This window comes from Peromyscus californicus, unplaced genomic scaffold (genome assembly GCF_007827085.1).
Source record: "Peromyscus californicus insignis strain IS unplaced genomic scaffold, ASM782708v3 Scaffold_21__1_contigs__length_65335640, whole genome shotgun sequence".
Taxonomy (NCBI): Eukaryota; Metazoa; Chordata; class Mammalia; order Rodentia; family Cricetidae; genus Peromyscus; species Peromyscus californicus.
The window spans coordinates 23,652,200-23,668,486 of record NW_026294514.1 but is presented as its reverse complement, the minus strand read 5'-3'; the positions used below and the strand labels follow the sequence as shown (position 1 = coordinate 23,668,486).

At 39.6% G+C, this 16,287-nt stretch overlaps 1 protein-coding gene across 5 annotated transcripts in view; it reads right to left on the bottom strand.

The window, feature by feature from the left end:
• Spag16 (sperm associated antigen 16) overlaps positions 1 to 16,287 on the bottom strand; it is an 830,413-nt gene that overhangs the window by 237,797 nt on the left and 576,329 nt on the right. For 4 of the 5 annotated variants that reach the window (XM_052749769.1, XM_052749772.1, XM_052749771.1 and 1 more), the window contains one exon: positions 6,334 to 6,399. The exons of the other annotated variant lie outside the window; for it this stretch is intronic. In XM_052749769.1, the coding sequence (XP_052605729.1) occupies positions 6,334 to 6,399 (66 nt within the window). The remainder of the gene's footprint in view (positions 1 to 6,333; positions 6,400 to 16,287) is intronic. 5 annotated transcript variants of the gene reach the window in all.

The window sequence follows — 16,287 nt, the reverse complement described above, 5'->3', positions numbered from 1 at the left end:
TTTAAATTCTGACCTAGAGTGACTTTCTGATACTGGCCAATCAACCAATATCTGTTGATTTCTATAACAAGAATCATGCCAAGTTCTATGGCATTAAAATGCTAAGGTATTATACAAATAATCTAGTAATTTTATTATAACCAGGTCATACTATATAAGCAAACATTTTTGGAACCACAGAATATGCTCTGGGGATAATTTTAGGTGGCCACTGTTATACCATGTAACCAATAACCTTAGCCTAAATTGTCAGTTACCTATCTGTTAGTTGTCCATCTTTGTGATGCAGTCGAGTCCCGTGCTTGTGTTCTGGTCTTGCTGTTCCCTCACATCATGATGTTGCCACATTGGAACCCGGCCCTGGGGCATCCTTGAGGTGTTTGCTTGTTTGTTTTTGCATGCTTCCCCCAGGTACCATTTCTCACAGGGTGCCTCCATTATTAGTCTAGTCCCAACTTTCTCCCCATTGCTTGTATTGACACTGGTTTATTTTTGATAGACAGCACTTCCTAAGTATACACTGTTTGCTGACTGCCTCCGGTTCTTCTAAGGATAGGAGGCCCATGACGACAGGGCTCGGTATTTCCTGCTGAACCTGAACCAGCACTGACAGCAGTACCCAGGACACAGTAGGTGATGAGTGAAGGGTTGCTAAGCATGAACTTCCTATTGAACTTTTGTCATGAACCCTCAAGGGTGAAGTCCTTAGAAACAGAAAACAGCCGGGCGGTGGTGGCGCACGCCTTTAATCCCAGCACTCGGGAGGCAGAGCCAGGCGGATCTCTGTGAGTTCGAGGCCAGCCTGGGCTACCAAGTGAGTCCCAGGAAAGGCGCAAAGCTACACAGAGAAACCCTGTCTCGAAAAACCAAAAAAAAAAAAAAAAAAAAAAAAAAAAAAAAAAAAAAAAAAAGAAACAGAAAACAAAAAATCTTTATAGCCAAAGTAGAAATATCAGAAACTATGGCATAAATATCACAATGGTTCTGAGTTTCATGTTCCTTTAAAGAAAATGACATCTATATAGAATCATCACTGTCTATAGTCAGGAGCTACTGAAGAGGTTGTGTGATATAATCTTAAATACACTTCGTTTTTTGCTATATTTGGTATATATTTGATATTTCTAAAAACAGAGCAATGTAGAAGAGAAAAAGAATTTTTCTATTTTCCTTTATTTTCTAGATAATTTTTGAATATCTGAGTATACAAATTCTTCCTCTGTTTGCCTTTCATAGTGTTTCATTTCTTATTAGAAATTATTTTCCTTGTAGATGATTAGGGCAAAAACTTATTTAATAAAATATTTAGTTAAAATTGTATTGGATAAGCTTAAAATATATTTAACTTTTTGAGTATATAGGAGCACTGAAATTATTAAAATATTATGTAAAATAAAATAACATGTTACATAGAACTATGTTTTCTAGTCTATTGTTTTCCAGTTTTGCTAGATGGACAGGATATGATGCACTGTTTTCCAGCACACATAAAACTTTGACTTATGTATCATGTAGGTGCAGGAGTTAATACAAATTGACATCAAATATCAATATTATTGGTCCAGTTAAATATTGACTGACATCAATCTAGAGTGCTAAAGAAGCAAACAAAATAGAAATGTTTGTGGTGTCTGATGGCATTGTCCTTCTCTGGATCAATGGTTGCATTGACCTAACTATTTTGCATTTTTATATGAAATGACCAGATATCAAAACTACATAAATCTTGTTTCTACTTGAGTCTGTTAGAACACACACACATGCACAAACATCACACACACACACACACACACACACACACACACACACACACACATACACACGAAACAAGAAATTCTTTTTGTTTTAGTTAAAATCAAGTGAGGATAATTATTTTGGGTAGGCAAGTGTTTATCAATGATTTTAAAGAAAGGTCAATGAGGCCAGATGGTGGTGCATGCCTTTAATCCCAGCACTTGGCAGGCAGGCAGAGGCAGGTGGATCTCTGTGGGTTGGAGGCCAGCCTGGGCTACAGACATCAAAACTACACAGAGAAATCCTGTCTTGAAAAACCAAAAAAAAAAAAAAAAAGGACAAAGAAATTAATGCTTATATGACCATATAGAGGCCACTAAGAAAAATGCCTAACCTTTTTCAGATCCCACTCAAACTCTTCTTTTAAAGATTGGTGTGTCTATACATATACACATACAAATATGTATGTATGTATGTGTGTATGTCTGTACATATATGTGAGCTGAATGTCCACAGAGGCCAGCAGAGGACACCAAATCCCCTACAGCTATAGCTACAGCCAGTGTGAGCTCCAGATGTGCTGCTGGGGACTAAACGTGTGTCCCCTGCCAGCATTAAGTAAGTAAGGCTCTTTACCATGAGCTTTCACTTGAAAATCTAAAGTCTTTACTAATAATTATGTGACATATTCCAATATAAAAGAGACAAAATACTCCTATTGAAAATATCCATTTAAATAGTTGCATAATTAATTTAGAATAATTTTAGTATTAGTATTTTGTTAAAGTGAAAACTATATACTGTGGCTTTATATTTACGTTATTTATAATAAGCTGAATAAGTATGTTTTTATGTTTTGTGTGGCAAAGTCAGAATCCAAAAGGTACTAGGGTACAGGCATAACTGCAACTGAGAACTGCCCATGCTTCAAAGACATAGGCCACTATAGTTTCAGAGAAGTCATGGAGATCTGGGAAAACCAGTTCAAAAAAGACACAAAATTGAAAGCGTAGGGAATTCAAAAATAATTTAAGTACAGTGATGAGTAGATAGTTCAGCCCGTAAAATGCTTGCAGTACAAGTATGAGGAAATTTATTCAATCCCTCATATCCATGGAAAATATTGAGTATGGTGGCACCAGTTTTAATCCCACCACTGGGCAGGTACAGACAAGAGGATCCCTGGGGCTTGCAGGGTTGGCATAATTGATGAAACTCAGGTCCAAGTGTGAGTTTTTTTTCTTCTTCTCCTTTTTTTCTTTTGCAAAAAACAAGGTAGAGGGCTGCTGTGGAATGACATTATAGGTTAACCGCTTGCCTCCATACGAATGCACACACACACACACACACACACACACACACACACACACACACACACAATAAAGGGTTGTGGATTTTGAATAATACGTTTTAACAAACATATAAATGCTTCTTAAGGAAAATCTAGAAGGGAATGACAAGAAAATAATATTTAGAGAACAATGCCATAACTTTTAGTTGAATTGTATAAAGGCAATTCACAAAAAGTACACCAGCTCTTGAAAACAGACAAAAAGCACACAAATCCACATGTAGATGTATTGTAGAAACTCAAATAGAATATATTAAAGATATCACAACATATAAGGGAGAAAAATCAAACATTTTCTGTAAATGATCAGTTTGTTCTATGGAGAATAGTCTCCTTTGCAACAACAGTGTTAGGAGAAAAAAAATGAACACTGAAATGTAAAGGAAATAATGGAATTATCTGATATGCAAAGACTCAGAATTTTGCATTCTCTCTGAAAGAACTACCAGAGAATATTCTTCAGCAAAGAGAAAATGTTACCCTGAAGGAAAGAGGAGAGGCCAACTGTAGTCAAAGAACGAAGAACATGCATTGCTATATCTAATAAACACCAACTGTTTGCAGGGTCAATTTCTAGGAATGACTAAAATGCAAACAAAAATGACCAGAGAAGTAGAAAGAAGCTGACGGGCACGTTGAGTGCCTGAAGGAATTCCATCCCAGTCCATCCTGGGCTGATTCCACAGTAAACAGGTGTCAGGAGAGACATGCAATAGGACCTCCATTCTCAGTTTCCTTCTGCAGATGATTCATCTACACAAGTCCACAAGTCAGTATGCTCCATAATTGCTGTTTCTAATCTTTTGTTACATTATATTTTCTGCCTATTAATTTTTTTTTTTTGGCAGAAATAACCACCTTCTTCCTTTCTGATGTTCCGGTCTTGCTTTGTAAGAAGGACTTAGGAAGAAAAACAAAGCACTTTCTTGTTTCCTTCAAATATTTCATTACAGAATGCTTTAAGAATAGATTTTAAATAAACATTTACTTCCCAGAGAGAAATCAGTCACAAATGAAGACATTAGAACTTTCATAAACAATGACATAAAATTCAACTCCCATAGTTTTCAGGGCCATATGCAAATTGCTTCTGCAAATGTTTTCAAGACTGTTGGCACTGACTTTTATACTTGTGACGTCTGCTTACTAATATCAAACTGCAGAATTTTCCTGAGTCTGTGCTTGCATATACAGTCAAATACAATTTTAGCTACTAATGTAACATCATTGCTTTCTCTAGAGGCATCAAGCAATTAGCAAGGCTAATACAAAATTAAAATCTGTTTGTTGTGTGTATATATAGTGTATAACATGACTGTTATCACTGCCTTGACTGATGCTTGCCTGAGCGTTAACACTGTCACAATGGCTTTGCGCTCTGTGCTCACTCTGATACCCTAACCTCCTGACATTCCTTGGCAGGTGTGTTACACATGATGCATTTTTCAAACAATTAACACTGGTGACCATAAATTTCACCTAAGGATGAGAGCCATCGTAAAAAACACTATTTCTTAATACTTAATAAATTCTTTTAGAAGAGCTAATTAGTGGGAGTTTCCAGAAAGTCTTTGAGATGCTTGTGTGGAAAAGTGATAAAGCCATCTTTCTTTTTCCTATGAGCGAGCAGCAACATGTTGCTCACTTTGACTTTGGACCTGGACTTCATATTATCTGGCCCTTTGAAGTACATACAATTAATGTGTATCTGCTTGGATGGCCAATTCAGCAAATCTAATTTTGGAATTTCCATATTTATTTATTTTACTGTTCATAATGTTGAATGGTGTGTCTTTTTCACCATGATATTACTCACCAAAATAAAACGCCAGGCTTATGAAATATAAAATTACTTCATTTCAGCTTCCATTTAATTTTCCTTGAGCGTGAGAAGGCTTAATAAAAGTTTCAGCATAAATATCCTATATCATGTGGCTCATGGTGTTTAACTATCTTTATATTCCGTTAGAAATAAAATTTTACTTGGTATCTAGGACCAATCCATAATATAATATTTTTCAACTAATTGGCTCACTACAGTCAATTAAATGGAATGTTCCTTACAGAGACAAATTTGTAACAATCTAATTGTGGTAGTGCCCATCGTTAAAACTCTTGGGAGTGGCAGACACAGCCATACAGTTTCAGTTAGAGCACTCAACATTCCCTCAGAAGATATAATTTTTAGTGAGTATTTTTTCCTTCTTTCTTAAAGCATAATAAGAGCAGGGCAGTAACAGAATTTTGACTATGCTGTCATTTTGAAGTTCGGAGTGAGCGATCTATCAGATTTCCTTTTCAGCTAATTGGAAAAGAGGAGGAATATAGAATTAGGACTTTTTACTCTACTGGGAACTTAGAGATGAATTAAGATGTTAGATATAATTAAATCACAGAGTTTGAGGAACTTGAGAGGCCATCTATCTAGTCAAACTGCTTTCATCTGAGAAGGCACAAACGTAAATCATGCTCCTATGGTTATTATCTGAACCCCTTTAAAGACATCGTCAATTAGCTTAGCAATTCAAAGCCATGCTGAACCATCCTTCTATCTGAATACATCTAGTTACAAATAAAATGTCCTTCTTACCTACTTATATGTAGTAAACTGAAGAAAAGCTGTTATTTCTCCACTGTTATTTTCTACATTTCAATTCTGCCATTTTTATTTTCATTTAAGATTTTGCATTTAAGAATGAATCCTTCAGACGTTGTGACACGTACTGAGGGAAGAGGATTATGTATGTGTTTGAGGTCAGTCTGGTCTTCAATATTAGTTCAAAGACAGCTCAATCTGCATAGCAGCACTTCGATTCTAAGAGCCGAGGCAATCTAGGCTGTTTGTCTGATACATGCAAGACCCTGAGTCCAGTCCCCAGAACTGCAAAGTTGATGCCCCACCTATCTCATTTACCTTCTGAAGCTTGTGCTGGACAAAAGGTGCTGAGTGAGAATGGTGATACACTAAAGGTGTACACTAAAGCCTTCCTCCTCTCTCTTGCTACTGCTGTGTGTGTGTGTGTGTGTGTGTGTGTGTGTGTGTGTGTGTGTGTGTGTGTGTGTGTTTGTAAGCTACAAAGTTCTGCACACATCTTCCCTTTCCACACATTTCCCTATTGTTTACAGTTAATTCCTCATTTATTGTCCTCAGCTTATTACATTTTCATTTTACCTTGGAAACAACTTTCATTAAAGTTAATTTTGACATATGAAGAGTTGTATGGAGTTATTGAGAGAATTGAACTCACCCTAGACGTGAAGGTGGCATCGTTGATGGAATGCATGTGACCATACAGAGACTGCTCACATTTACCCTAAGAGATAAAGTAGAGATGATTTTATTTAAGTAATGTTTAGTTCATGATAAAAAGATGCATTCTCACATTGGAAAAGAAAATAATAGATGTTCCATCAGGTGCTATTCGGAACAATCAAGGCAGGGCTTGCTGGAGGTTTCACAGTGTGGCTCTTTGTGCTGGATGTCTACTCTTGCTGTTTTGGACCATGGGCCTGTTAGGGAACTCTACCTGTGACTCCAGTGGTGCTCTCTTTAACAGTATAGCATCCCCACTATCACTGAGGTTGGCCGGGGATGTGGATCTGTCCTTTTTCTTTTAAAATTATAAGGCTGGAATAAGACCTCGCATTTCAGAGCTGAGTTTTAATATTATTATTACATGTATTAAATACTATAGAACATGTGTGATGGTATTTCACACAATAAGAATTTATCTATTTTGTGACAGACAGGCACACATCCACCCACTCGCCTTATCTCTTCTGAAGTGTAGTTAAAATTAAGTATGAAAATCTCCAAGTTTCAGTTTAAATGTTTTCAGAAAAGATGGACCCATAACACACTGCAGTGAGGAAGTTGCATGTGGAGCCTTTCATCTTGAAACTGATGTTCAAAGGGGAGTTTTGACTATATTTGAAAAATAACATCTTTAGACACAGGGAAGATTACAACCGGACTATTGTTTGGAGATTCTTGTTGTGAACTTTGAAATTCAGATTTCATTGAATAATTTATTCAACAAGCAGTTTCTGAATAACCAATATTGTTTGGCACAATTCTGTGTGCCTGCTACCTATGTTACAAAAGGAAACGTACTGTCACGCTCCTGGACCATAAGTGAGAAGAGACAGCTATTTCATTTAAAATGCAAAGAGAGTGTTAGTGGATGATAAGAAAGCATCCAACCAGGTAAAAGATAGCATTAGTTTGGGACTGAGACATATTGGGGCTCAGAAAATGATAGCGATGTGTGTCACTTTAGCATGCTGAGGTGGAGACAGGGTCTCAGAATCCAGATAGCTCCATTTTCCTATTTTCCCTTCCTTCCTCCTCCAAGGGCCAGAGGTTTCCTCTCTGAAGCTCCTTTATCTGACTGAAGAAGGTCTCCCAAAAGTAATGCCATCATCCTTAGACCTTCTCCCAAATCTCATTATCCAAGGGAGCTGGAGTAACAGGAAGGAAGGCGAGTGACATTATATCAAGGAAGCTCCTCTTATATGCTCTTCTCTGCTTTCCAGCTCCAGAACCACTTGTCACCTCCTGTCTTTCCCTTGGGCCCAATCAATTCCCCTAAAAGCCATGACCAGTCTTCAAAAATTGTTCCAGCCCCCACTTTCTTCTTTCCTCCAAAGAAGGTATTTAACTCCAGCCAGTGGTCCCTTCTTTGAGCTTCCTGCACAAATGGACAGGTCAATAACTTTGTATGTGTTTTCTCCTGTTAAAGTGTCTGTGCTGGTTCAGTTTAGCAAACCTTCATTGGGCACAAGGGAAAATTCCCTTATTGCTATAAGGAGCAACTGGCAAACATGTGATTAAGCAGAGTGACCCCTTTGGTCTTAGCTAAAAGTAAAGTCTAAATAAAACCCAAAGTTAGAAGTGGAGTCAGAGTAGACCTCTGCTTTGGCCAATGCTCCTCGTACTATGAAAAGCTAGAGGAAAGGTTTCCAGGTGTGGAGAATGCAGGCATGTTTCTGGAAGAACAAGGAAGGTCAGGGGAGCTGGCTGGGGACTGATAAGAGGGGCAGTTAGGTCTATTGTCACTCACTACCTTGAAGTCTTAAAAGACTGAACGAGAAAAGCTACAAAATGAGATGAAAGGCAGATTCTCCAGTGTTACTGAAATGCTATTGGTCATTTTTTACACTTTCCTAAACTAAGCAATCTTGGTAGCCCTTTGTCATTAGGTTGCATTTAGGATTCAGGGCTGCCATTATGCTCAGCAATTTAAATTTCCAGTGTCTCTTTACAGAATCGATGCATGCTACTAATCTACGTTCACGGGATTCAGAATTTTCTCCACAGAAGTTTGGAGTTCATAAAAGAGCAAGTTCACAGTCTCTGAGGATCTGCTCCCCTCCCCTTGTTATTCTGATCCAGTTTCTTAATGCTGTTGCCCTTTAAAGCAATTATGCCAAGGACCACAAACAATCTCAATTCCCAAAGTCGAAATAAATTACTCACAAAGCCAAGCAGGTCGAGTATGAGATTTTTATAATCACTACTACATTTATTTATAGACACTTTGATTCCATTTTCTTTGAGAATGACTATAGGGTAATACAATATTATACTTGCATAATGAACGTTAAACATTTTTACAATGTTTTAAGTTGTAAGGTTTATCTTCAAACTTTTTTTTTTTTGCAGAGATAAAGTTTTGCATTTTGTCTGCTTCCAACTTGAGACTCTCTAAATTATTTGATTAATTGGTAGGGAAAATGTGGTTTCTGGATTCAAATCCTGAGTGCCAAGTTTTAATTCAAAGGAGAGTCTCTGAGGCTCTCTTGAACAGCCCTGGAAGTACCAGTTACAATGGAAATGCTGACTGACCACGTTTGTGCTGCTGTAACAAAACCTGACTCGAAGATAAATGTTTCATGAATTAAGAAAAGTTTTAAAAAAAATTTTCTATTGAGCTTTGTTCCCAAGATAAAAGTGAATCTACTCTTTTTGAGGTAGAGAGAATATATGGGATACTAATAGTCTAGTCTGCAAACAGCCTCAGTCAAAAGCGATATCCAAAATAGTACATTGAAATGTGGAATAACTTCTCTGAAGATTTCTTGTCAAAATTGTTTTTGTTCAAAGGAAATGAAAAAAGAGGAAGACTTTTTTTATTATTAAGAAATTATTATTCATTTTACATACCAACCACAGATCTCCCTCTCCTCCCTCCTCCCACGCCCCCCCCCTCACCTGGCTTCTTTCTCAGCCCACCCCCACCCCCCCCACCCCCCCCCACCCCGTGCCCTCCTCCATAAAGGTAAGGCCTCCCATGGGGAGTCAGCAAAGCCTGGTACATTCAGTTGAGGCAGGTCCAAGCCGCTTTCCCTGCATCAAGGCTGTGCAAGGTGTCCCAACATAGGTAATGGGCTCCAAAATGCCAGTTCACGCACCAGCAATAGATCTTATTACCACCATCAGTGGCCCCTTAAACAGACGAAGCTATCCAACTGTCTCGCTTATGTAAAGGGCGTAGTCCAGCCCCATGCAGGCTTCACAGCTATTGATTTAAAGTTCACGAGTTTCCACTAGCTTGGTTCGATTGTATCTGTAGATTTCCCCATCATGATCTTGATGCCCCTTGCTCATAGAATCACTCTTCCCTCTCTTCAACTGGACTTCTGGAGCTCAGCCTGGTGCTTGGCTGTGGATCTCTGCATCTATTCCCATCAGTTACTGGATAAAGGCTCTATGATGACAGGGTAGTCACCCATCTGATTACCAGGGTAGGCCAGCTCAGGCACCCTGTCCACTATTGCTAGTAGTCTAAGCTGCGTCATCCTTGTGGATTCCTGGGAATTTCCCTAGCACCAGGTTTCTCCCTATCCCCATGAGGTCTCCCTCTATCAAGATATCTCTTTCATTGCTCTCTCACTTTGTTCCTGTTTCAGCTTGACCATCCCATTTCCTTATTGCCCACCCCCCTTATCTCCAGTTTACTCAGAAGATCTCATCTATTTCCCCTCCCCAGGGTGATCCTTGAGTCCCTCTTAGGGTCCTTCTTTGGAGCTGTGGGTTATAGTCTGGTTATCCTTTGCTTCACATCTAGTATCCACTTATGAGTGAGCACATACCATGTTTGTCTTTCTGAGTCTGGGTTACCTCACTCAGGATGATATTTTTCCAGTTCTTTTTTCTTTTGTTTTTTGCCTGTAAATTTCATGATGTCATTTTTTTTTTTTACTGCTGAGTAGTACTCCATTGTGTATATGTACCACATTTTCTTTATACACTCTTCGTTTGAGGGGCATCTAGGTTGTTTCCAGGCTCTGGCTATTAGGAATAATGCTGCTATTAACATACTTGAGCATGTGTCCTTGTGGTATGATTGAGCATTCCTCAGGTATATGCCCAAGAGTAGTAGGGCTCAGTCTTGAGGTCTTGAGGTAGATTGATTCTCAATTTTCTGAGAAACCATCATACTGATTTCCAAAGTGGCTGTCCAAGTTTGTACTCCCACCAACATTGGAGGAGTGTTCCGCCTACTCCACATCCTCTCCAACATAAATTGTCATCAGTGTTTTAGATCTTAGCCATTCTGACAGGTGTAAGATGGTATCTCAGAGTTGTTTTTATTTGCATTTCCCTGATGACAAAGGATGTTGAACAATTCCTTAAACATCTTTAGGCCATTTAAGATTCTTCTGCTGAAATTTCTGTTTAGCTCTGTAGCCCATTTTTTAATTGGATTGTTTGGTACTTTGATGTCTAGTTTCTTGAGTTCTTTATATATTTTGGAGATCAGCCCTCTGTCATATGTGGAGTTGGTGAAGATCTTTTCTCATTCTGTAGGCTGTCATTTTGTCTTATTGGCTGTGTCCTTTAAGGCCTTACAGAAGTTTCTCAGTTTTAGGAAGTCCCATTTATTAATTGTTGCTCTCAGTGTCTATGCTACTGGTGTCATATTTAAGATGTGGTCTCCTGTGCCAATGTGTTCAGGGCTACTTTCTACTTTCTCTTCTATCAGGTTTGGTGTAACTGGATTTATGTTGAGGTCTTTGATCTACTTGGACTTGAGTTTTGTGCATGGTGATAGATATGGATCTATTTGCAATCTTCTACATGTTGACATCCAGTTATGCCCACACCATTTGTGGGAGATGCTTTCTTTTTTCCATTGTACAGTCTTGGCTTCTTTGTCAAAAATCAGGTGTTCATAGGTGTAAGGATTAATGTCAGGGTCTTCAATCAATTCCATTGGTCCATGTGTGGGATTTTATGCCAATAACAAGCTGTTTTATTACTATAGCTCTATAGTAGAACTTGAGGTCAGGCAGGGATAGTGCTGCCTCCAGAGGTTGCTTTATTGTACAGGATTGTAGAGGGAGACTTTTTAAAACTATCACATGACCTAGGCACACTGTTGGGCATTTAATTCTCTTACACAGAGAAGCTCTGTGAGAGTTAGTTTCTGTCAGAGGCCCTAAGATAGGGATGCCTGGTCCTTGATTTCTGGATCTGACACACAATAGCTGTTTGGCCTTAAACAAATATCTTCACTTCACTGGGTCTTACTCTCCTGAGTGCAATGAAGTAACAGTACTTACCCTTTAGTTCTGTTGGTACTCTTAGATGAGCTAAAGATGAACTGAAATGTTGTGTGTGCTTCCTGCCACAAAGAGCTTAACAAATATTTGTACTTGGGATGGAGAGATGGACCTAGGGTGAGAGCACTTCCTACTCCTGCAGAGGACCTGAATTTGATTCCCAGCACCTATACTGGAAGGTTCACAACTGCTTGGAACTTCAATTCCTGGGATCCAATGCCCTCTTCTGGCCTCTAAAGCACCTGTACTTTTGTGGTCCACATTTAAAAAATCAGGTAATTATGTGCAGTCTTATTTAGGGTTTCTGTTGCTCTGATAAAACCATGACCAGAAGCAATATGTGGAAGAAATGTTTCTTTCTGCTTCCAGCTATCAGGTGACATCCATCACTGAGGAAAATTCGGAGGAGGAACTCAAGGCAGAAACTGATATGAAGGAGTGCTGCTTACTAGCTTGCTCTTCATGACTTCCCCAGCCTGCTTTCTTATACTAGCAGGCCCATCAGCCCTGGGGTGGCACTGCCCACAGTGAGTTGGGCCCTCTCACATAAATCATTGATGAAGAAAATGCCACCCAGACTTGCCCACAATCCAATCTTATGGAGGTATCTTTTCAATTGGGAGTCTCTCTTCCAGGTGAGCCTATTTTGAGTTAAGTTGAAATAAACAGAATATGTACATGCCAGAGACATATGACCACTAAAATACTGATGGCTTCCAGATGGACATCTTCAGCCTTATCTCTGTTAAGATCCTTAAAAAGGTCATCTGCGTGGTTTAAACTACGCTGTCTGGTTTTCTCCCCTTGGGCCACTGTCCTGCTCCACACTAACAATATCACCTGGGACCCCTCTCGCCAAAAAGAAAATACCTTCAGGATTCAGAGAGCACCAGAAGAGTGAGATGGATAAATGACCACTTCTGTCCCCTACAGCTCAGCTACTCTTCTGTCAGTGGTCTAAACTCCATTTTTCTGTTATATCTCCTGTGGCCAAAGTACACACTGCATCACGTAATGTCCTCCTTCTCCTAGTGATAGTGATGGATTTTCATCTCTGAATGTTCTGAACCCTGTCCCCTACTCTGGTGACATCTGTTACTACTGGTGACCAATCTGGTAGAGCACGTCAGATGTAATATGCAAAAGGAGGCTTTCTGCATACTGGTTCTCTTACTCTTAGCAAATCATCCCTTCATAATGAATATATGTGGCATCACCAACTGCAGCACAAAAGAAGACAACCACAAGTTGTACATGTGACAGTCTACATCCTCTCCCACCTTCATCCCCACCTGCCATGCAGTATCTCTCTATTTTCACTTCTGTCTCACTCCACCATTGCTTCCCTGGTGGGAGACAGCATCCTTTGAGTTTCCTCATTACTCTCTTTTTTTCCACTCCTACCCCCACATGCCACGCATTCTCCTCACAAGCAGTATGGAATCAGGAAAGTCTGAATCAGATAAGGCAATTCCCCTATGTCTAGCCACCCTAAAAATGACCATGACATAAAAACAAATGCCAAGCTCTTTCCTAACATCTGGATTATCCAGTCATTGGCTCCTGACTTTCCAACTTGATCACATACTTTACAGTTCTTCTCTTTCATTAGCAGTCCTTCAATATTTTACATGCTTCATTGGATGAGCTTTTCCAAACACAGTACTGACACAGAAGGTTAAAGAATGATGGAATAATAACAGTGGTGGGGCCTCTGAAGAGGCTTACTTGCATCTCACCTGAAGCATGTGTCCAGAACTCACCAGCCCAGAGGCCTTCCCCTTCTCTGCTGGAGCCAGTTTGCATTTCAGAGCAAAGCTTTCTTTAGTATCCTGTCACCTGCTCAAAGTCCTTGTTATTTACCTTCCCTACCTCTCTTTCTCTCTTCTCTCTCTCAATCTCTCTCCTTCTCAACCCTCCCCTTCTCTCTCTTAATCTCCCTCCTCCCCACCCCTCCCTTCCTCCCTTTTTCATCACCCTGCTTCCCACTTCTCCCCTCCTCTCTCTCAATCTCCCTGGTCTCTTCTCCTTCTTTCTCATCCTCCATTGCTCCTCTTCCCACTTTCTCTTCCCCTCCCCCCTACCTCTTTTTTCCTTTCTCTCTTGCTCTCTTTGGTTTATTGCCTTGTTAAAAAAAAAGTCTCACAAATACACTGACTAAGTTCATGATGATGGTATTATTCTTGGTATAAAACAAAACACTATGATGTCTGGGCCATTCACTATGACCTCAAGACCTCCTCACTGGTCTAACATATGAATGGGGAGGGCAAAAATAATCAATCCATAAAACTTCACAAACAAGATAACAGACCTTCAATTTGGGGGGCTAAAAAATACACTGATAAAAGAAGAAAGCACAGAGGCCAAGTACTATATGGTGGCTGTCCTAGTGTAGAGGGGGCTGATGTGGGATGACTTTGCTTCAGAAGTTTGAGGAGAGTAAGCCTAGGCAACAGAATAAGATCCTGAGCAAAGGAAAGGAGAGAGAAGGAATCTGATGAAACTAGTCACAAATTTTTAGGTGGAGAAGAAACAGCCTTTCCAGTTCAATATCCTCACAGAGGAGAAAGCTCCCGGGCTATTGGCAGGGATGGCTAAGACCACTGTAAACTCTGGGCAGTTGTTCTGCAAGCTCTACTGCCGATCACAAGTGAGTAGTGTCATGAAAACATGAAACTGTCTTCCCTGCTTTGTCTTATAGTTCTAGTGTGCTCCAGTCTTCACCGTTTCTCTGTTTCCAGTTTTCTCATCTAAACATGTATGTGTCTTCATCTTTGCTCTACTTTCAACTCCAACTTTATTCCAAACTTTATTTCAACTCAAAGTCACCTTTATTCCACTTTCAACTTAGTGGTGTTTCAGATCAATATTCCTGACCTCCCTCTTACAGCCTTCCCTCATATTAGCAGAAAGCTTTTCATGACATTCATCTTGTCTCCTTGGGCACAGCATCAAGGGCAAACATGTCCATGTGACTAAGCTATTTCTTGTCCATTGTAAAAATAAGTCCCATGTATAGCACACAGTCCTTTAACCAATTTCTCCATTCGTAGGTTATAGATTGAGGCAGTGGATGATGGGGGGAACATAAAACAAAAAGAGTGTGCATTTCTGACTAACCATGAGAGACAAGCCATCAATTGGGATCATCATCCTAGTAGATAGTGGGAAAATGAGAAGCAAGTTTCTACTGTGTCAAGTCCTGAAATTTCAAGGACCAGCTCCTTTCACTGGTGTCAATAGTGACTCAGGTATGCAACATGTAGATCACCTTCCTATAGCTTATCATTAAGTGCAATGACTCACAGTTAGTTCCAGCTGTCACTAAAACCTCACAAGAGAAGTGTATCTTCTTCACTGTGTATACTCTTCCCAAGGCTTAAGAGAGTTTTTGTAGAATTTGATAAACAGATGCTCAGTCAAGAAATAAGCAACTGACATGGAGATCATGTCAATGAAAACTGAAAAAACAGCAGCAAAACACCCTCCCTGCTGTTTCCTGTCACCACTATCAGTCATGACATGGGATGGGTACATAGCCTGCATCCCCCACCTTTGCTACAAGATGGTTCAAGCCCAAGATGGATGCTGCCATCATCTCTTAACACTTAATTTTTTTTGCATTAAATACTGATTTTAATTCAGAATAACTGCCATAATGAAGTAAATGACATTCTATATTACTTTTCTCTCTTTTAAAAAACATTTTAAATTAAAATATAATTGTACTCAGGTGTTTCTCTTCCACCTGCTAGTTCCCAAATAACCACTCAGAGGCTTCATATTACTTATAAGTGCTCAGTCAATAGCTCATGCTTGTTACTAGCTGACTCTTAACACTTTAAATAACTGTAGGCCAGTGGTGACTGCAGCTGGAAGAGAAGCTGTATGTTTCCTATTTATTATGACCCCCAAGTATTATGCTAAGAGCACAACTCTGTGAGATGGGTATGATTATAGGTGTCACTTGAGAGACAAGCAAACAGGTACTGAACCCATGCCAGCACATTAAAGAGAGCCAGAAGCAAGGCTGGAACCTCTTTTTGTCTAGTTCCAAAGTCACACCTTTGTGCACAGGAAGATGAAGTGACCAGTGAAGAGATAACAGGGATACCCACTTCTTCAATCCTCACTTTTCTAGCCTTTAGTTATGGGAGCAATACCCCCAGGGGTCCCTTTTCTGTTCAGCAGGCATATGCAGAACACATGCTGGTGGCTGTGAGGTCCTCTTAGGTATTGATGTGAGTGAGAGATAAAAGCAGAGATGCCCTACCTCCCACCTATGAAGAATAGAGAACAGAAGCTTTATGCAAACATCATGATGTTCAAAGGCAGTCACAACACAACTAACCCTTAACCTGGCAAAATTGTGTAGTAAGCTTGTCTCTTCAAAATGTTAAAAAGTCTTGCTACTGTTAATAGCACCATATGAATAACTGAGAAGACTATAATAATAACAACTCATTAAAGGTCTAACTCAAGATAAAAACAAATAAAAAGGAGGGACTTGAGATGTAGGGTAACTGGTATAGAACTTACGTGGCATACAAAATGCCCTGGAGTGGATTATCAGCACCACAGGAAACTGTGTGTGGTGGCCTTAAGCCTGTGACCTCAGCACTTGGGGGACA